At 35.0% G+C, this 21,907-nt stretch overlaps 1 protein-coding gene across 1 annotated transcript in view; it reads right to left on the minus strand.

The window, feature by feature from the left end:
• LOC149781495 (guanine nucleotide-binding protein subunit beta) overlaps nucleotides 1–21,907 on the minus strand; it is a 62,412-nt gene that overhangs the window by 13,964 nt on the left and 26,541 nt on the right. The window contains exons 3-5 of the mRNA XM_089935577.1: nucleotides 18,467–18,612; nucleotides 12,740–12,803; nucleotides 1,717–1,946 (exon numbers count right to left, since the gene is read on the minus strand). Coding sequence (XP_089791703.1) covers nucleotides 1,717–1,946; nucleotides 12,740–12,803; nucleotides 18,467–18,612 — 440 coding nt within the window. The remainder of the gene's footprint in view (nucleotides 1–1,716; nucleotides 1,947–12,739; nucleotides 12,804–18,466; nucleotides 18,613–21,907) is intronic.

Consider the following 21,907-nt stretch of genomic DNA (forward strand, 5'->3'; position numbering starts at 1 on the left):
GCCCCTGGTCTAAAGCACTTGCCTTTACTGATCATGCCATCTTGTCTGTGTCTGCATGGATTTGAGTCTTGGGTTTGGCCTTTGTAGGCATGCAAGAAGGCTGGCCAGGAGCTTCCTGTGGATGGTGTTTTTTTTACTGGGGTTCTTTCTGGTTCTTCCTCTACATGTTATAATCTTCATCTGTACTTTTTTTCACTTAATTGTGTCTTACAATCACATGTGTATGGATTGCGCTTTTCTGGTACATTACAAATTAAATTTTTTAAAACAGTTGTGTTTGTCATTTTTACAATCATCTCTTCAATCCCGCTCATATAAATTTGTAAATGTTCTAAAACTGTCTATCCTAGACCTATATATGCTCTCCTAATTTTCCATTTCTAGCAACTGTATATAATGCATTTCCAAGAAGACAGGTTTCTGGGATTTGAAAATTTGTAAATGTTCTAAAACTGTCTATCCTAGACCTATATATGCTCTCCTAATTTTCCGTTTCTAGCAACTGTATATAATGCATTTCCAAGAAGACAGGTTTCTGGGATTTGAAAATTGGCCTAACAGATTAATTATATTGATAATATAGTTAGGTAGCAGACCACCCTGTTCTTTTGAAGAAATTTTGCCAGCAAGCAAAGCATGTTTTAACAGTGTGATTTATGATAGTTTTATGACTGAAAAATGTTAGAACAGATTGATCTTTCTGAACTTCTAAACATATCATCAGAGGGACAAATCAACAGTGCTTTTCAGACTTGAAAAGAAGAGTGTGTTGTAATCATGTAATACAACAATCTCGTGGCAGAATTTGTGAACTTCACAATCATTCAGTGAAAGTTGGACATGTAGACTAGTTAAAGTAAATGTTGAATATAAATTTGTCAATAAGTTTTGGTTGCAATTCACACGGATTTTGCCCATTTGTTCGAGATTTTGCTTTGATATATCACTTTCCCCAGCACTGGGTTTCATTAGCATTGTCTTTTAACAGAAAAACATGAAATTAGGCTCTTGCCGAAGTTTATGTATCTGTAAACTGTTCAATTTATGAATTAGTTTTATGTAAGCAACTTTTTTAGTTAGAGTGTCCATCATTGACCAAGTTTGTTGCCACACTCACCCTTTCAGCATAGCAGATTGATACAGTTTAATTGCAGTTCCATTAAATTTAGACTTGTTTTGCATCACAGAGTCATCATACATATTTGCTGTTTGACACTGGTACATGGCTGATTGGTTTAAGGTGCCTGCATTTACAAATATTGACATCTAACCTGTCCACATAAGCTTGAATTTTGGTTCAACTAGTGTATATGAGAAAGCTTGCCAGTAGATTCCCATGGGTCACTGGTTCTTATCTAGCTTTTCCCAGATGTTTCCTTGACCAGATATACTGGCCACCTTATAATTTCAGTTGGAATGCATTTTTTGACACATAACTTTCAAATAATTTAAAAGGCATCCCACAACTAATGACAAAAAAGACCTTGATATGTCCAAGAACATACAGTGCACAATAAAATTCTTTAAAAATGAATTCATGTAGTCCCAACAAATACGATGTCCCAACATAACATAAATAGGGTAGCTCAAAATCAAAGATACCTGCTGACCATATACAAAATAACATGGTCCCATCAGTGTCATTAACAGACAAGATTAACCGTTTTGCATATTCTACAGTTCTCATAATTCTTCCAAATAATGCTAAATTCTTACCAGGTCATATCTCCTGAACTTGTGACGATCTGATTGTCATCCAGAAATCTACAGCAGGATAGATATCCTGTGTGTCCGGGAAGCTCACGGCTTACACGTACATTTCCTTCCCGAGTCTTCAAACTGTAGATTGAACAAATGTTATCGAGGCCTCCACATGCCACATAGCTTCCTGAGGGGGCATAGGCACAAGTCATCACCCAGCTGGAGCGCAGAGGAATTGCATGAACCTGAAGAAAACAAATTTTAAAAATAAAAATGTCATGTTATGAATAAGGCAGAAACTACATATAAATAATGTATAGCCTATTTTGTGATGAAAAGTGGCGTTAAACCCTATAACAATAACAACATATAACCAAAGTGGAAATGACGGAAACAAACTCTTTGCACAGCATTTTCAAATAAATATTTTTAAAATTTTCAACCATTAAGTGACTATCATGACAACTGCAGCATTCTTATTTACATATAACATTACATACTTCATGTACAAAAACTGCTGTGCTTGTATATTGGTCAAGATGGCTATGCACATGTACATAAATCAAAGGGGCATGCATATCAAGTGGATCATTTTTATGCAAGAAACACAGAAAAAGACTTGCACATATTTAGAAAAAGTATACTCCTTAGTGGATGCAAATATGTGATCATGACCAATCAGCTGCTTGCTTCAAGTTCAGTAGATGGCAGGTGTAAGACCAAGATACTCTGCAATGAATGTAATGTCAACACATGTTGCTTGTTCAATACATCCCAGTTCAATTATATTGCTCATTCATTAACAAGTTACATATTAGGGGCCATGTTATGTAGATGTGTGTTATGGCTGTTTACTGCATTCACATTGTGCCTCCAACTCAAAAAAAAAAAGGAACATATCAAACATGCATGCATCTGACACTGATGTCATAACTGAAATAAATCAGGAAACTACTGCTCAAAACAAGTGAAAATAGCAGGACAGGACTGATTTTCTGGCATACAATAGAATGGAAATCTTTTTATGCCTCTAACCAAATGTTAACTTTGATATTATTAAGATTCACCATTAGGGAGTGCATGTAGTGCCAGCTACGCAACTGGGAATGCTGCATTGTATAAAGAATTAAAATTTATGAAATTGGAAGTGATCAAGGAGTTAATTTAATTTTTTATGGGTAATGAATATTCTAAAAAATTATATCTACCACAAAAGACTATGATCCACTGCAATTAAATGCAAGAAATTATATACATGTCTGAATATAATTCTTTCAAAATCCTTGGACATACAGCTCAAGCCAAAAATAAAAAATGTGCATGTTTTCTACTGCATTGGTTTTAAAATTAGGGGAGGTAATTACTTCCCCCTTCTCACCTCTGGATAAAAAAATGTTCTAGGGTCAGCAATGAAAATACAGGGTCTGTCAGACAATAGGAAGAACTATTTTTTTTGGTTGGCCTTGCTGGAGGAAAATGGTCTATAATTAGATGATAGCATTAAGTCTCCTTTTGTATAAATTGGCATGACATGAGCTAGCCTTCAGTGTGTGGGAAACATAATGGCATCAACTGATTTCTTTACTAATACTTGCAACGCACAAATTTCAGATGGACTTTTTATGTCTAATTTGAGAGTCCAGCTGCTTTGTTAGTTAAGACCACTTGTAACATTTAAAATTTCTTCTTTATGTATAATGATATGATAAATAGTAACTAGACTTCTAACTTCAAAATGTGGCACTGTCATCATATTTATCATTTCAGTGAAAGTTACATTCTGAAATACTGTTTCACTGAGCGAAAGCACCTTTAACCCTTTAGCTATGACTACTGCATCTAAGCATCACCTGTAAATAGCTTCTGAACCCCAATGACGCATATATGCAGTGTCGATAAGCCTAGATTACTATCCCAGTGTCGCTTATGTGCGTACAGTACTCGAAACCCCGGGTCACATCTATGCGGATGTGACTGCTATGTTACCTAAACGTTGATTGGTTGAAAGTACAGAAGTTTACATATTTTTGATTATTATAACCAATGAGGTCTGTTTACTCAACATTTTGATATAAGTGTGAAAGCTGAGAGGTTAAATTTAGACACACTGTTGGGGCTTTTCTGCACTTTACGAAACACATGTAGTTGAGATAAACAAAGATGGATTCCGATTCAGATATGAGCAACTTTAAAGGGTTCAGTGCAAGCAATATCTAAGAGTTTAATGGATCATTCTTAGAAAATGGACTGGATATTGATATTAGTCTCGTTTCAACACCAGATGCAAGTGATTTTTAATCGGATGACAAGGTGGACATAGTCCCACTTGCACAATGGAGTTATGACCTCACTGTGTTCGAGATCAATGATTTTGATTCTCATGTTGGTTCAACAATCAAGCTTGGACTAAGCAATAAGAATGATTATTTTCTCAAGTTTTTTCCTGAATCTCTGGTGGAAAAGCTTGGGAAAGAAACGACGATTATGTCAAGAAAACGGGGGACCAAAAGCAAGACCGGAGGCTGAAATGGCATGAAATCAGCATCACGGAAATGTGGGCATATTTTGGAATATAAATCACCATTTAAGTGTGGATAATGACTGCTTTGAGAGGTACCACTCTCAACTTTGTAATATAAAGTGGAAATATATTAATAACAGACACTATACAAGGTAAGCCGTTTTTTATTTCACTGAAATCCAGAAAAAACTAATGAAATAATGAATATAAATATAACCATGTTTTCATTGTCAGTTTCTGAAGTCAGCCTTGATCATGCTCTAGTATTCAGTCTAGTAACCAGCCCCAGTAGCCTCCGTAACTGATATGATAGCACTCAGCAGTAGTGCAACTGCACAGCAGCTGTAGTAGCTAAAGGGTTAATGCCTTCCATATATTAAAACGAAAGTAATACAGAAACTGAAGAAAAAACCCAATGAAATGCATACAACTCAGAACGGGCTTCATGAACTTTGAAATATGGCTTGACACGTCAAAAGTCCCTATATACCCTTCCTACCTTCCTATCATATTTAGGTATAGCTGATTATAAGCAAATAATCCAACTTCTGAACAAAAAATATAAAAATTAAAAACCCAAAGAAACACCGTTCAGTCATGGGATTCTATCTGATATATTCTGTACACATTGCCAAAAAGACCCATCAGCTGAGTTAAACTCAAGAGCCACTAGAAATAATAGCAGCTGTCTAAAATATACTGATGTCTGTAGACAAGACTGCCTGAAATTTCACATTTTAATGAATAGGTCAGATAAGCCCCATAAACCATCAGTACGGAGAACAGGTTTGAAGACTGATTTATAGGACCATAGGATGCTCTACTGCAGTCTGGAGAATGACCTGACAACCTGATGGACTGATACAACTGGGTTTGCAAAATAAATTCTCTCATAAGTCTGACAATGATAAAAGGTAAAATGATTAGATGGTGCAGGGACACTGCTAAATTGTGTCTTTCATGGTATCCAGAGTAGAATGATTGAAAAAAAAAATGTTGAAGATGAAGCAATAACCCTGACCTCATGGACTTAAGATTTTCTTGAAAAGATATCTTTGGCAGTGAGAGACTGATAACCTCTTTCACTAGTCTGCTCAATACATCTCAAGCTAGTGCATACATGCAAACTCCTGGCGAGGAAAAAGTCTCAAGTGATTTATTTACCCCTCTGGACTTTTAACATCAATTACTGCTTCAAGTTTTCATATATAACCCTTTGAGCTTTGAAAAGCAACATACTCTCATATTGCATTTGAAAACACTTTGCACCAGATGAGATATGAATGTTTTGCACACCAGTAGAGCATTAAGTGCTGGGTTACTGAGCCTGGATCTGAATTCAGTTTAATTTTTGTTAACAATACTGAACAATCTCTTACAGTCAGCATTAGAATGGTAAAGAACCAATATTACTTTCATAACCTGACAAAGAAGAGGAACTTTATACCTTACAGTTATTGGGTCTTTTAGCTAGGAAATAAGACGAAAAAAATAAACTCTGTCCGTATGAAGTACATTGTCAGGTAGAGTGCCAACTTGATACTTCAAGAGTTCTCCTTGTAATTTATCAGCAGCCTTCCCTGCAGCATACTGCATCATATGACAGACACAACCTGATATGTACAATGATGGAGATATTTTCAAAATATAGAACACAACTCCTTTATGAATTCCAGTCAACACTGATGCAGTATCAGCTGAAAACTCCAAACAGTTTTGCCAACTTCTGTTTATTCAAAGCATTATCAAGCAAATAAAAAATAAAAATTTCTCCACTGGAATCTACTGTTAATTCTGGTAATGAAAGAAGAGCTCTCTGACTTTGCCTTTTTCACTGTCAAAGTCTCTTACACAAACTGGGTACAACTTGTCATAATCACTACTCCTGTCTGTTGCAATACTAAACGGTCCAATTTTCATGGCTTCTGCAATTTTAAGTGAAGTATCCTCTGCTAAAACACCTAACAATATTAGATGACTTTGTTCTTGCACATGCATATTTTCTGCAATTTTGGAATTGGGAAACATCCGTTTGAACAAAGGACCCTAGTCTTCTACCGCTAAAGGTAGTCCGTGTTCTATTAAGAACTCAGTAGATAACGCCTCATCATTTACAAAATTTGTGTCCACAATTAAGTTCTGCTGTAAAAAAGAAGTTACCTTAGTATTGGACTTAGTAAAATGAGCTAATTCAAGGTTTATTTGTTTTACCACCATGACAAATATTGAAATCCTTCCCACACAGCCTGCAATGAGCATGAATCTGTCCTAGAATGGAACACTGTATTATGTAATTCATGTATTCATCTCTGAATCAGTTTTTCATCTTTTCTTAATCCATCTGTGAAATTATTTGAAAAATATTTTTGCTCTAACACACGCATCAACTAGAATAAATCTGGCTTGACTTTTAGTGCCAAATATGTACAGACTGGTTTTGTACCAGATATGTATTAGAACAAAGAATCTGTGAGAAAAGACAAAGTTAGAAATCCAGACTGTTCTCTCCTAAGCCATACAGATGCTATAAACAGAAACTGAGATCAGAAGTTTAAGTAGAAAAAAGCATGTTTCTTGGAAATAGGGCAGCTTCTATAAACAGAACATAATACTGTTAGGAAAATGCAAGCAAGTCTACATACAAGCATACTCTTATGTTGTAGTTGCGTAGAAGTCATCTTTTCTATATTATTGTCTGAAAGATTCATGTGATGGTAATAAATAAGAGAAAACAAATTATTAATCTTTCTGGGATGGGGGATATACCAAAAACGCATAAACTGAGTACATTTATGCATAAGGGATAATTTAGTGGAAAAAAAGCATAATGATTATGCCATGTATGCTAGTGACTGCCAAACTATCAGAGGCACTTTTTAGAGAGAAAATGGTGGATATGCTCCCATCTTTTCTTATTATTATTACAGAGAGCAAAACAAGAAGTTGTAATGGGGGGAGAGGGGAGTCAACAGGAACAAGTGATGACATTCATGTAGGAAAGTAGCAAAAAAATCAGGATTAAAAGATGACACTGTAGCTGCTCTATTGGACCTCACATCAGCATCACTGTCAACAAGGCCAAGCAGACATCATAAAAGTTGATACGGCCAAAAATTAAATTCAGGAGTAGCAGCTGTAACAAGAATGGCAAGATGGCCACTGTTTTGCAAAGGTTAAATATTTAAAGAAAAAAAATTTCCAAGGTTTTTCTAATTGGTGACACATGTACTGGATATTTAAAAATGATCTTGTATATCTTTGCTAATGTTAAAAGAACTTTTAATTCACTTTATTTTGGTGTTTGATGGGTGTAATTTGGGTTATTGAGTGCTTCAGCTGTGCATCTATAAAAAAAAACAACTTGCACCTATGTTTTTTTTTTTATTAGCAAGGCATGCTTTTTCCTGCAAATTGGGGCTTAGGAACACAATAATAGCATGGCCATTTGTCCACTGACACGATATACTTCTCACCTTCTGACATTTACTTCTCACCTTCTGACATTTTGATTGATTGTAAATCTCCCAGCACTGAGTGCAAATCTCCCAGCACTGAGTGCTTTGTTTTGGAATTTCAAGATTTTGCAAGACAATCCGAGAGCGTTATTTTCAGACATTATGAAACTGCTCCATTGACACTTGACAAAGACCCAGATGATATAGACCATATTTTATTCTCTCTTCTGGGAACTTGACTCCTATTAACGAGATCTCCTTGATCTAAACCCACGTCTACTCAAGTGAGAAGACCAATGGGGGTTACTAGTTGTTGCTGACTTCCAGAAGTGCCAAGGATCCCTTCTTTACAGGAGCTGATCATTTCATTCCATGCATCAGTGATCCCACCCCAGTGGAAGTGGATGACTTTTGTGCCCAGGAAAGAGCCATGGACACCTCCCTTATGGGAGTTGCTAACTTCTCAATAGGATTATAGCTGACAGCAGAAATGCCCCCAGAGGACACAACTAATAAAATATCAATTGCCTAAGAATCTTATATAGAGGTTCAGATTGTTGAAACTGGAGTAAAGTATTGGACTAGAATCACTTCATTTTAGACCACCAATTACTAACTGAACACAATCTCCTTGGACAGGAGAATAGCACCAGGAATTGACACAGCAATACAATACTAGCAAGTACTGGATTACTGCTATTAATGCCGGTCTTAAAAGACCAGTTTTGGAAGACTATACATAATGAAGAAACAGTTTTCAAGCACAGATCAACCATACAATCTGATGATGTTGCTGTAGGGTTTAATGCCATTTTTCAGCACACGATAGGCTATACATATGGCGGCCAGTATTAATAGTTGAGGAAGAACCCAGAAAACCCCCGGAAAGAACCACTGACCCACGAGAAGCTACTGGCAAGCTTTCTCACATACCCACATTGGCCAAATCTGAGACTTGAACCCACGCAGACAGAGGTAAGATGGCAGTAATCCGTAACAGAGAGCACTTTAGACCACTTGGCCACTTGGGTCCTCCTACAATCTGATGACCTCTCATGAGAAGTCACCTGTCTTTAGAGACTATAGTCTGTTGGCAGAATGGCCAAGACAGGGGTATGTGTCTGTGTGTGTTTCACTGTAATTAGGTAAAGACAACAAATAGAACCATCGAGTCATCAGATTTAAGTTCATTCATTTTCTGCCAAGAACATAAAATACTAAAGCAAGGTGAATATAAAAAACAAGAAACATTTCAATATACATATGCTATTCTCAACATATCAAGATAACATCATATGATCCCAGTGTGATAAAACTCAGGTTTATTTAAAACAAGGAAGCATGAACCACAAACACATTGGACTACTTGTCAAAAGGAAGCTGAAATTATAATGAAACAAGATATAATATGCATTTTAATCTTTTCTGTCAACTTTTTGTCTTTCACAATGAACAACGGGTAAAACTTTTTACACTTACTTGGATGTGAGGTGAACTTTTATTCATGAATAAGAAATATGTATATGAACAAATAAGGCTCACTACTACAGATAGACATGGGTACAATGTCTAACAAAGTTGAAGTAGGGCATAAAACTACATTAAGAAATCAATATAGATGTGATAAATTTGTAAGAATTTACTGGTAAAACAATGTACACCCAGTCTTTGATAACACATGCACAACTAGGTCCAAAAACAGACTGCACTATAAGCCTGCATGCAAGTCACTGCTGGACCTCAAAAAATACTTAGAGGATGCTATCCATAATGAAAATGTAAAAAAAAAAAAAAAAAAAAAAAAAAAAAAAGGGAGGGGAGGGAGAGGGATAAAGGGTCTGTTTAATGGCTAAACATTTGTTATATTATCACATTGGGAATAACAGTCAATAAAAAGTTTTTGTTAAAGCAGTTGTTCACTTTTCTCTAAATATTGCCTTTATTTTCAAGAAACCAAACCTCTGAAACATTGTTACCAACATACCTATGGTTTCAACAACCATCACATGTACATGAAAACATGGTGTAATATGTCACTGCTTTTTGTTGTTGATTCACAACAAAACAATATTCCTTGTTCTAAAAAAAACTAGTGATATTTATTTCATGAAACAACTATCAGTGTCAATTTTTTTTATTATTGGTAAATACTGATACTGTGATTTAACTGCAAGTAGTAGTGAAAACTTCTCACCCACCTGAATGTCAATTCAGGAATTTTAAGTTCACTACAAATTTTGAAACTTGAAACTGCCAGTATCTGTAAAATAAATCTTTTTATTCCCCAATCAAATTGGCTGCCTTGCCGTCTTTATCACATGTATGAATGAGTAGGCTAATTTTAAGCAATTATATTACTTGCATAATAGTTGGCATGAACAACTGAAAGGAGTTGACCTGCACAACCAAGACTGCTATATCATATGCTGATAGGATTTGCACGCTTGCTGACTTTTCTTAACTTCTAACCCCAATTATTTGCTTTTATATAAAAGACATACTTAACAAGACAATACAAAGTCAAGTTTTAATCCAGTGTAACAATGAGGTTCTCATCAAAAATGCTTGCAAACATAGTCGTGAAGGATGACTGACATTTGTCACATTTGAAAATAAGAGGGCATACTGCGTTTATGATGATTACTCAAATGTCCCTTCACAAAACTTATCTAACAGGCTTTTATTTATTACAGTGTTCCCACCAGTTATTAGTGACATTTTCATTAAACAAAAGTTTGTTGAATAGTTATTTAAAGTCTACTGAGAATGTTGTTTGGAAAGAAAATTTAACAAAATGTATTAAAAGTTGAGTATATCTTGATGTTGATTCAAACCACTGCTTTCAATGATAAAATGAGCAATACATCATAGCTTAATTTACCAATTTTGATCACAATTTCTTTTAATTTAAACAAATACGTGTCAATTGTTTTGATATTTTCAAGTGTATTTTAAAAAATAGGATCCACAGCCAAGCCAACATTTTAAGTGGAGTAAGAAGCTGACTGTGTGCAAATCATCAAGGGAGTGGTTCAGAAACCCTTTTCCTTTGTTCAGTCAGGATGTATTTTGACCTCTGACCACAAAATCAACAGGCTTCTTCCTATGCATCAACAAACTACTAAATTCTCACCGGTGTCCACAAGGGTTCAGATCCCAGGCTTGGCCAACATGGGTCTGTATGTAAGCTTGCCAGTGGCTTCCCACGGATTGGTTGTTTTTCCTCTACCAAATATACTGGCTTTCATTTATAGCCTATCATGTGCTGAAAACCAGCAACAACAAAAAATGCAAAAAAAAAACTTGTTCCGTCTTTCAGTGACCTTGACCTAGGAATTTTTTATTCCAAATCAAGAGCCTTCTTCCTTACCCAAAGTGCAAGTTATTAACAATGTTTGGTTGAGGTATGTCATAATCTGAAGAAACAATTTTATCCTTTGAGATGCAGAACGTTGACCTTTTGACACCAAATTCAACAGGGTTCTTCCATGCACAAGAGCAAACCATTTCCTAAGGTTTGGGAACTGCAAACAATGGAGAACAAATATTACGTGGAAACCATTTCCTTCTTTCAGTTAATGACCTTGACTTTTGACTATAAAATCACAAGATTGTTCTTAACTCTAAGTGCAAGTTAAGGCAAAGTCTGACAACTATAGATGGTGGAGAACTGGTGTTATTGTACAGACCATTTTACTTCTTTTCAGTAATAATGATCTTGACCTTTGAGCTTTTGAGCCAGAAATTCATAAGGTTCCTCCTTACCCCAAGTACAAACTATCCACAAAGTCTGAAACTGTAGATGGTGGAAATGTAGAAGTACCGTAGAGAACAAAAGTTATTTACAACAGATGAATAGGTTGACATAATTAGAATATAATATCCTCTGCCTTATGTTAGGCATATACAATTTTTTACTTGCTCAGAATACATTTTTGAAAGACCATCTATGTGATAAGGTATGTGTGTGTGTGCGCATGTGAATTGGGTTTTTAATGTAGCTTTAACAATTTAAGTCATATTGCTATGATGCCTGCATTGTGGCAGTTGATAGTGATGACTAGCACTGGGGCCTCATGCCAGTCACATTATCCTGACACCAGCGCTACCAGTCCTAACACTAATCTCTTAATGCTGATCACCAAGCTGCCCTATGATTGAAGTATAAAAGTTGACAAAGTTTTGATCAAAATTTGATTGTGTGAAATATCGTTTACCAAAACTTATCCAATGACCCTTCCAGCAATCATTACTAATTACAAAAATAAGTCTGTTCTTCCCTGGTAATGGTTTATTAGTACTGAGTAGTGAGAGCAAAGCACTAGTATGACCTAGATCAAAACAAATGGAAAACAAACTTCTGAAAGAAAATATGATCTATAATATGAAAGTCTGCAATATTTTCAACAAACAGCTTTTCCTTTAATAAGAAAAACGGGTTAGTCCTAAAGCTAAAGTGGCACTCACCTGATCTGGCCTGTGATTGTAAACTGATTAAACAGATACTTTCTTTTGCCACTTAGATCTGGGTGAGTGAATTTTCAAACCCTATTCTACTAACGCAACTTATTTGAGTAAAAATGGATAGCTGGTTTGGTTCTTTTAGAATAAGACAACTGTAATACACACGACTTCAAACATAACTGTTGCTTGGGAATGGTCTCAAAGGCCTATGAATCAAGCTGACTAGTGCCAAATCTGATGCCATTGTATTCAAGAACAATATATGCATAAATAAGAGATGCCTGATAGGCAAAAGGGGTGATAGGTATACCATCTGAAATTGTAACTACTTATTTTTTGGCAGTAATAAGGGGCTCAACAATCAGGTTCTTGCCCAAAAAACAGCTAATTCTGTTTCACACTATTAATAATAATAATAATGACCTTATTTAAAGAGGGTAACACAATTAGCTAAAAACTAATCTACCTTGAGGCCCTCATACAAAGGAATTCATTTATTTAAGCTGCATCTCTGAAGCCACTGGATATATTGGGTTTGGAAGAAGGATTAATAACATTAATAAACAATAAGCAAGTTTGCATTTATCTTGTTACCTACCTTATTTGTTGTGTAACCATCCCAAACAATTAATTTACCATCTTGTGAAGCTGAGACTAAATTTCTGAAAAGAGACAAGACTAATATTGTAAATATACTCAGTAATCCATAGACTGAATATGTTATTTTAAAATTTTATAACCAGAAGTTTCATACATAAAGAAGTTCTCAAGAAACAGTACACATATAAGGGAAAATTTTGCATGTTCAATCTTCATATGATTTCATCAGTTTAAACTAAGCATGCACAAAATGTCAACTTCTGAATACTTTAATGGCTTAAAATCACAGGATACCAATCATTTTGAACTGTGTGATCAATTATGATTTTGTGATCCATTACAATAGTACATGATACCCATTATCAAGTGGAATAAGATTTATGCAGAACAAAACCCCAATTCTTTTAGTTGCTTTTAGCTGATGGCTCCTGGCGATCAGTATTACAGCTCCCCCCTGTTGTAATGTGATGACTGGGGTCAGTAACTGCTGAATGTGTTATGAACTGCTGTAGAGCGAAATTATAAAAAATTATGAGTGTACTTGTGTGTAAACAAAAACAAAACACCAGTCAAATGTTTAGTAATACTGTTATTTATGTAAATTAGGGATGTTTCTTTCTTTGGGCTGCTTTCTTTCAACCTATATTGTCATACATATGATAGATCTGATCATGAGAAACATTAAAACAATGATGTAAACACCTTTTAACTTAAAAAAACCATGCCAGTTATAATTTTTATTTACAGATACATTAAGTTTAAAACGTTTTAAATGATGGGAAAATGATCACTTGCCTCAATAAAAATTATTTAATTTAGGTTCCACATTAGCTCAGTGCATCCTGATGTTAACCCTTTATCTCATAAAGCATAGTTACAAAGTGCAGCGCACTATAAATAAAACACCTGTTACCTATTTGACTCCATACGCATAGGCCTGCCTGTGAACTGTTAAGCAATGTAGTGTATGTTACGTTTAACAGCAATTTTAACCACTTTACATTTTTGGTACACATCTATTATATATGGAAAAATTTAAGTTCAGCACCGTCTCCCTGGTAAACTCAACTGGCCCATGAATTATGAAGTCTGTATTTACCTTTATTTAATGTCGTGTTGGAGAAATCAGAAAATATGCACATACAAAATAATAACAATATCAATCATAGGACTTTATAACAGTTTAATAACTGTCGGGTCACTGAACGTAATTTTTTTTTTTTACATGCCCATGTCTTAGGACACAGAAAAGTTATTTTTTTCATGTTCCAAGATTTACAGCCATTACAGTAGTCAACAAAAAGACCTAAAAACTGTAAAGTTTAGACATCATCCTGCGGATAAGCAGACCCCCCACCTCTTCCTGGCCTTTATTTTTCCCTAAATTATTTGGCTTATACGCGAGTATATACAGTATGAACAGGCAGTACCTGTCGATACCTGTAACCAAATCCAATAGCCTAACAATCTGTACTAATTTTTTTAGATTCGGCAAGTAATTTTTACCAAGTTGCTAATTCAGGTCAAGTGCTTTTTTTCCTATTTTAAAAATCGGGAACATTCACGTATTTTATTCTTTAAACCCATCATCTACCTTTATCTGGCCTTTCATTCCCTCAGAGCATAATAAACACGTCATTCAACCCCTCCGAAGTATACATTTACATCCTGTATCACACCTAATGAATGAATGTTCTAGTACCGCTAGACTACATTTTTGGCTAAGTGACCACATAAAAACATGCCAAACAAAACAAAGCTGGTATAATTAATCGGTAGTGTTTTAAGTGGGTTTGTTGTATTGTTTGCTCAAACCAGATCCTCATGAAAGGTTCACTCAGATTTTAAACCAATGAGTAAGTTTAACAGCACAAGGACAGTAATAAGAAGATTTGTAAGAGGAAGATTCATTTGAAAGTGAATGTATAATAAATAATACTGATATACTGGGTATGAGGTAACAATTTCTCCAAAGAGACGTAATCCTGAATCTGTGGCAGCATAAAAAATGTCAAATATGACTAACTAACTGACAGAAAGTTTGAGTTGCATTGTTATCCCTAGCCTGAATTTACTAATTTAAGACTACAGTTATTGTTGACAATATCCCAAACTGGTACAGGTTGGAAATTCAACCAGTGTATTTGTCAGTGAATACATGCACTTTTCACACAAGAGGGCAATTCTGGTGAAATATGAGGCTGAGGATTTTCCCCATCTTGAAGTTATTTTCAAAAAAGGAGGACCATCCTGCCATTCATTAGCAGTATTTCGAGTTCAGAGCAAAGATGAGGGTATACAAGCAGTCACAGGATCCACCTGTTGAAACTCTATGAACACTCTTAGGGAATACTCTTACCTTCCCGTCTGTTATGCAAGTTGTTATAAATCATCTTTTGTTTTAAGCCCATCGACTGCCAGGTATGAATGAGGATTAGCTCAAGAAGCTTAATCAAGACTTCATTAAGGAATTCATGAAACTAACAGACTTTACTGATTCTAAAGAACATTTCAGTAAATGGACCAGAGGACTTCAACCCAAACACAGCTATCAAAGCTTGCTATAGCAATGGTCCCAGAGGCAGACATGCATGCATACATTTTTTTCAAATCCTGCAGCTAGAACATACATACTTCAAGTAGCCAAAGGTGTAATATCAACCTATATTTTGAAAAATGCAAATTCTTGTAATAAAAAAATTCTGTTGCAATGGACCAGTAGGTGAAAACAACCCGATTAGCTCTGAATATCCAAAGAAATTTCAGCCGCAGTACATGAAAGCAATGGAAAGGTATGCCACCGTTCTCTACATTGTGCATGTTGCAAATACAAAGAACATTACACCTGTCACATAATAAATGTAAAGTGCCCATTCACTATGCACACTTTCAACTGCAGTTAAATCAATTCATGTTGGTCTTTTTCAACTTACGTCATCTGATGGTAGGATTAAAACCCACAATCTTTTAGTTGCAAATACAGCATTTTAACTACATTTCTGACATAAACTACCAACATACCAGTGCTATTAAAAAGTAATGTGGTATGTACAACCAGAAAAAACACTGCAGTAAACTGGTACATTAGTAATACTGCGCACATCTATTGGTTCCTGTTTAACTCTAGGCATTACCTACTAACATGGGTTTTCTTTCACAAGTCACCATTCTTTGAAATTACTCTAACAGCCTGAGCTGACTAAATTATGCATTTGTACAAGTTTTTCCTGTAGTCAATGTCAGTCTCACATTTTCTTGTGCAGATGTGATAATATGAATATTTACCACTGCAATCAAGTTTTGACAAATAAGGTATAAATATTTATAATTAACCCATTTTATCCTGAATACAACTGCGTTCGTAATACCTCATTCTATCCTGAATATGCCTGCAGTCGTAGTATCCCATTTTATCTGGAATACGACTATGGTCGTACTCTACTACGTATGTGTGTAGCATCTCTAGAAACACGTGTTATACATCACAAATATATATGTGCTTCTTCACATACACAGGAAATGGTTAAAGCACACATGCGCAGTGAAATTTAAACAAAAAACATGGTTGGAAAGAAATTGTTGACTTGAAAATCGATCGATAAAATGATGGACAACTCTGATGTAAACATGGATGTTGATAGCGAGGGTAGCGACACTGAAGTTGATGATTTGGATGACTTGATGATAATATCGACTTAAATGATGGGTCAGAATTCAATAAAGTTGATGAAAGAGATGATGCATGGCTTCATGCACTTTTCAACGGCGATTCGAGAAAAATGGGTCCGGGATGATTTTTCACTTCGGTTGCAGCCAAGATTTAAATTGAAAGAAGGAACAACACCCAGGAGAAGCCGATGCAAAACATTATTTTGAGTTACTTTGGGATGATTTAATCTGGAAAAACTTGTTGATGAAACAAATCGTTACGCTGAAAAATTTATAGGATTAATTTATGCCAAGTTTTCATGAGAAACTGCACGCTGAAGTATATGTTCCAGAATGTGAAGTAAACAAATTGTTCCTTGTGTCATGTTGTCCAAATTTAGTAAAATAATTATAACTTTTTGAACTAACAGTGCTAGAAACTTCAAATTTGGACCAAAATACTAGAAATTGAATTATCTTTATTTTATTCACATAATATTACGAGCATTTCATTCATTTTCATGGACAAAAGATTCACTGAACATCATGGTATGTTTTTTAATTTTTTTTCTTCTTTCAAGTCATATTTCAAAATAAAGTTGTGAGCATGTACGTTGGTAAATGATAATAAAACATATCACTGTGTTGCTAATTTTATTACCTTTTCAGAGATATATAGTTTTATATACTTTATAAAAGAAACAACATTGTTACAACATTTTAAGTAAACATGGTGAAGGTAGTCACAATTTCAGCAGCTGCTGCTGTATGATGCTCCGTTTTACCACAATGTATTTTAGAATTGCTTCTCAGGAATCAGGCACTGCAGTTGAAATTGGTAAACAGGATAAAATGGGTTAAGATATCAGAGTTTATTCATAATATCTGCAGCTATCTCAGATTCACTGACTTTCAGGGCCTAACCTAGGCTTAGGCCGACTGTGAGCTTACCAACTCTAATCAGCTTGTCAATTTTAAGGAAGGCAGGTGTTAATTGTTAATAATGTAACTTATGAGACTTTATTGACAGGTGTGTTTGGAAAAAAGACACTTATTACTAACTATTAAACATAATGGATAATGTTCAAAATGTGATCGATGTACTTAAAATGTAGTACCCACAAGCAGTATTCTTATTGTTTAAATAATATTTACAAAAGACTGATAAATACTTACTGTTCGGCAAACAATTCAATGGATAAAAATAAGTGCTCTAAATCTCAGAAGTTAGCTTGCCAAATATTTTGATTCATGTCACAGATTTCAAGTTAACTAGATGATAACTGTCAAGTACAGTGAAAAAAATGAATGCTCACATATCCCTGATTTGAGTATAAATAATCATTACAAACAGTCTAGTTTTAATTACTGTTGATTAAGTTGAGTTTGCTATCTTATCTTGGCAAAAAAAAAAACAGGATACAAATTTGATAAAGTCAGCTTGCCCAAGGCAAAGAATTGTCTGTTTATTGATGTTGAGATATTATGTCTGGGGCAAGCTGACTTTTATAACATTTGTAAATCCTTGTCAATAGGCTAATGTAATAGTTGAGGTACATTAATTGTCATTTTACACTACACTACAAGGTGCTGAACTGACACTACAGGATGGCTTGCTACATGCTGTGAGTTCTGTAGGGGCCATGGTAAAGCATCAGAAATGTAATCCATGGGTGGTTTGATATCCACTAGGGCCAGTCCAGGTTGGCTCTTTTGGTGTACCCTTGTGAAAGGCACTTAGCTACAACTATTTCCACAGCATGATAAAGTCTATAATGTTACAAGTGACATTTGAACCAACAAAAGTCATTTAAGAACAGATTAAAATATTTAGGGTAGTTCACAAACTTGCGAGGTCAATCATAATTTGTTTCCATGATGTTTGGTGTTATGTAGCCATCTGCCCTTGCCAATGCTGTGCAACCAGTACTCAAAATGACACCAAATTATATTACTCAAGTACACTCAGCATCACTCTGTATCAGCACAGTCAATACATTTCGTGTGTTCTCTATGGTAGTGATAAACTAGTGCACAATCACATAGAAGTCGTACATTAAATCTGACTGAGATATACCTAGAATCTGATGCCCAATGCATGGCATAGATTTTTGCAAGATGTCCACGTAGAGTACGCCGAGTGCGCATTTGTATTCTGCCCAAAGGGTCCACATTCTGGGCAGCTTGGATTAGTGTCGTATCTGCAGCAGCCTTTCTTGCTTCCTAAAAATAAACATAATAATCTTTATTTTATTGCCACGAAAAATGTGAATGAGATCAAATAATTACATAAGCCATTCTGTCCTGAAATACAGATCTCTCATTAACATAATGCATTTCAATCGATTTTAATAAAGTACAGATAAATAGTGGTAAAATGATTCATACCCACCCCCATTTCTCGTAAAGTTTTTAACTACATTTAGATGCATGACAAAAGGAAGTTAATAACAGAAATTACCTGTGAATTAAGTTTTTCCTTCAACTGCTTGTATGTCCTAACAAAAGAACCAAATGGATCCAAGGTGGACTTCCACTACAAGTTTTTTTTTAAAAATACTGGATTTAAATCTGAAAGTTCCCTCAATTAGCCCAATGCAGTCTTCATGCCGTTTTGGAAGATCTGGCAAGTTTCAAGCAGATTTTTCACAAATCTTTATGTAGCAGAAGAGAAAACAGACTTTAACCCGAAAGCCAAGGTAATAAATGCAACTGGCAATGTCATCAAGACTGAGCACAGGTATTTGTTAAAATCATTTTTAAAACAAAGACTTGTGTCAAAAGAATTTGGAAATGACTGCATAATGAGGTCAAACATGTGGGGAATGTTTGCTATTGAGGCCCCAAAAGAGGCCATCAAATTTCCTGTAATTGGTTAAATGCCTTTAAATTCAAATCAATCAATGTTGACAAACATGTTTTGTGTTGTTTCTAAAAATTTAAAATAACAAATTATGATAATAATAAAAAGACAAGTTGATTTCTTATACAGTGGACTGATTGTTTTTTTATACATTGTCATTCAATGATAACATGTCAGTAATATATTTTAATTTAACTAATTTCATAATTAATCCTTTAGCTACGACTGCCGCATCTAAGTGTCACCTGTAAATAGCTCCTGAACCCCACTGACACATATATGCAGTGTCGATAAGCCTAGTTTACTACACCAGCGTCACTTATGGGCGTATAGTTCAGCAGTACTCGAAACCCCAGTGTCACATCTATGCGGACATGACTGCTATGTTAACTAAACATTGATTGGTTGAAAGTACATTAAGTTTACATATCTTTGATTATCAAAACCAATGAGAGGACTGTTTACTCAACATTTTGATACAAGTGTGAAAGCTGAGGTTAAAATTAGACACACTGTTGGGGTTTTTCTGCACTTTACAAAACACGTGTAGTTGAGATAAACAAAGATGGATTCTGATTCAGAAATGAGCATCTTTAAAGGGTTCGGTGCAAGCAACATCTTAGAAAATGGATCGGATATACACCAGATGCAAGTGATTTTTAATCGGATGACGTGGCGGACATAGTTAAACTTGCATAATGGAGTTATGACCTCGCTGTGTTCGAGATCAATGATTTTGATTCTCATGTTGATTCAACAATCAAGCTTAGACTAAGCAATGAGAACCATTTTTCCCTCAAGTTTTTTTTCTGAATGTCTGGTGGAAAAGCTTGGGAAAGAAACAAATGATTATGTCAAGAAAATGGGGGATCAAAAGCAAGTCCTGAGGCTGAAATGGTATGAAATCAGCATCACGGAAATGTGGGCATATTTTGGAATATACATCATCATTTATGTGTGGATATTGACTGTTCTGATAGGTACCATTCTCAACTTTGTCATAGAAAGTGGAAATATATGAACAGCCACAATACGATGTAAGCTGCTTTTTATTTCACTAAAATCAAGCAAAAACTAATGAAAAAATGAATATAAATGTAACCATGTTTTCATTGTCAGTTTCTGTAGTGCCCAAAATAATAATAATAATAATAATAATAATGACGGTATTTAAAGAAGAAACTCGTTTGGTGTTCCAACCGATCTTCCATGAGAATGTTATGAAACTATTTTGGAGTTAAATCCAACTTTAAGAAAACTTTTGGAACAAAAATGTGTCATGTTTTAGTTATTTACAAGCATTTTTGAATGTCAAGTATATGAATTCCTTTGTAATACTGCAAATCATAATATGATTGTCTGAAATTGTTTTCTGTCTGTACTTGATGTAATTTATGAAGTCCATTAAATGTTTGTTCTTTTGATGAGTGTTTTATGTTTAGTGGCCCTCTTTTATAAACATCTTGCCCAGGTGTTGTCATCCCACTCAGTTTCACTGCCTTCTATATCAATAGTATAGCTAGAAGACGATAAGCCTCAGGATCAAAGCTTCTAATTTTTATAAATGGGCTCTATAATGGCAGCATGTCTTCAGAGTATCAGCTATGTTGTTAGCTTAATCATCCCACTTTAGTATTTGTTTTTAGATTGCAACTTTTAAAACAGTTAACATTACACATACCAGATTCATCTATTATAAGCTACTGGTCACTTAATTTTTAGTGTGGTGGGGGCCCTGAGCTTCTTTTGAGCTGAAATATTTTCTTTCTTATATTGGATAATTAATATCTTGCTTACAGATAATATTAATTTTTTGTGGTACCCAGCTCCAGGAACCAGGTTCAGAATGAAAGTTCCACAGTACAGCTCTTTTCTGTTGAATTATATGATTAAACATATCATTACTTGGAAACTTGGTAACTACGTGAGAATCTCAACCACCAACCTAATGTTATCATGTACATCAGCAGAAATTTCTTGTAAAAGAATACCCCCCCTCCTTCTCTCGTTTTTCTTTTCCATCAAATTAAGTGAAATCAAAATCGTGTTCAAGTTAGTCATGGAATTAACAGAAATAGTTTCTCAGTATGGCAGTAGTAATGGCTCCAATCACACTGGGCCAATGAAGAACTTCCCATTACTTCGAGAAACTAATTTTCTTAATGATAGTTTCTCATCAAGAGATTCTTCTACTGAATCTTGTATTGAAGTATGGCCCCCAGTGATGGACCATAGAAAAGAAGAGGTGTTTTTGTGTGTGTGTGGGAGTTACTTTTGTATGGTAGAAGAAGAACTGCTGGTGGCCACCATCTAGATAATGAAATTGAATAAGGCATTTTTGAGTTGGCAGTGTACTTCATATTCATAACTGAATAGAACCATTTTTGTAAATCAACATTTTTCTTTCGTTTAAACTTTACAAAATATTATATATACAAAAAAAGTAGGCATAAATAGAAGTTGGCACTGCAATCAAAACCAGCTATTGTAAGCTGCTTATCATGTAGAATCTAGCCCCCCCCCCCCCAATGTATGTACTGTGCTGGTCTAACAGTCTGGATCAATATTTCCATAGCAATGACATTTATTTAGATAGTTTCAGTTGTAATCCTGGCTGCAGTTACTGAGCCTGCAAACATGGAGACCTTTTACCAC

The sequence above is a fragment of the Sinohyriopsis cumingii genome, chromosome 15 (assembly GCF_028554795.1).
Source record: "Sinohyriopsis cumingii isolate HCF-2022 chromosome 15, ASM2855479v2, whole genome shotgun sequence".
NCBI classification, from domain to species: domain Eukaryota; kingdom Metazoa; phylum Mollusca; class Bivalvia; order Unionida; family Unionidae; genus Sinohyriopsis; species Sinohyriopsis cumingii.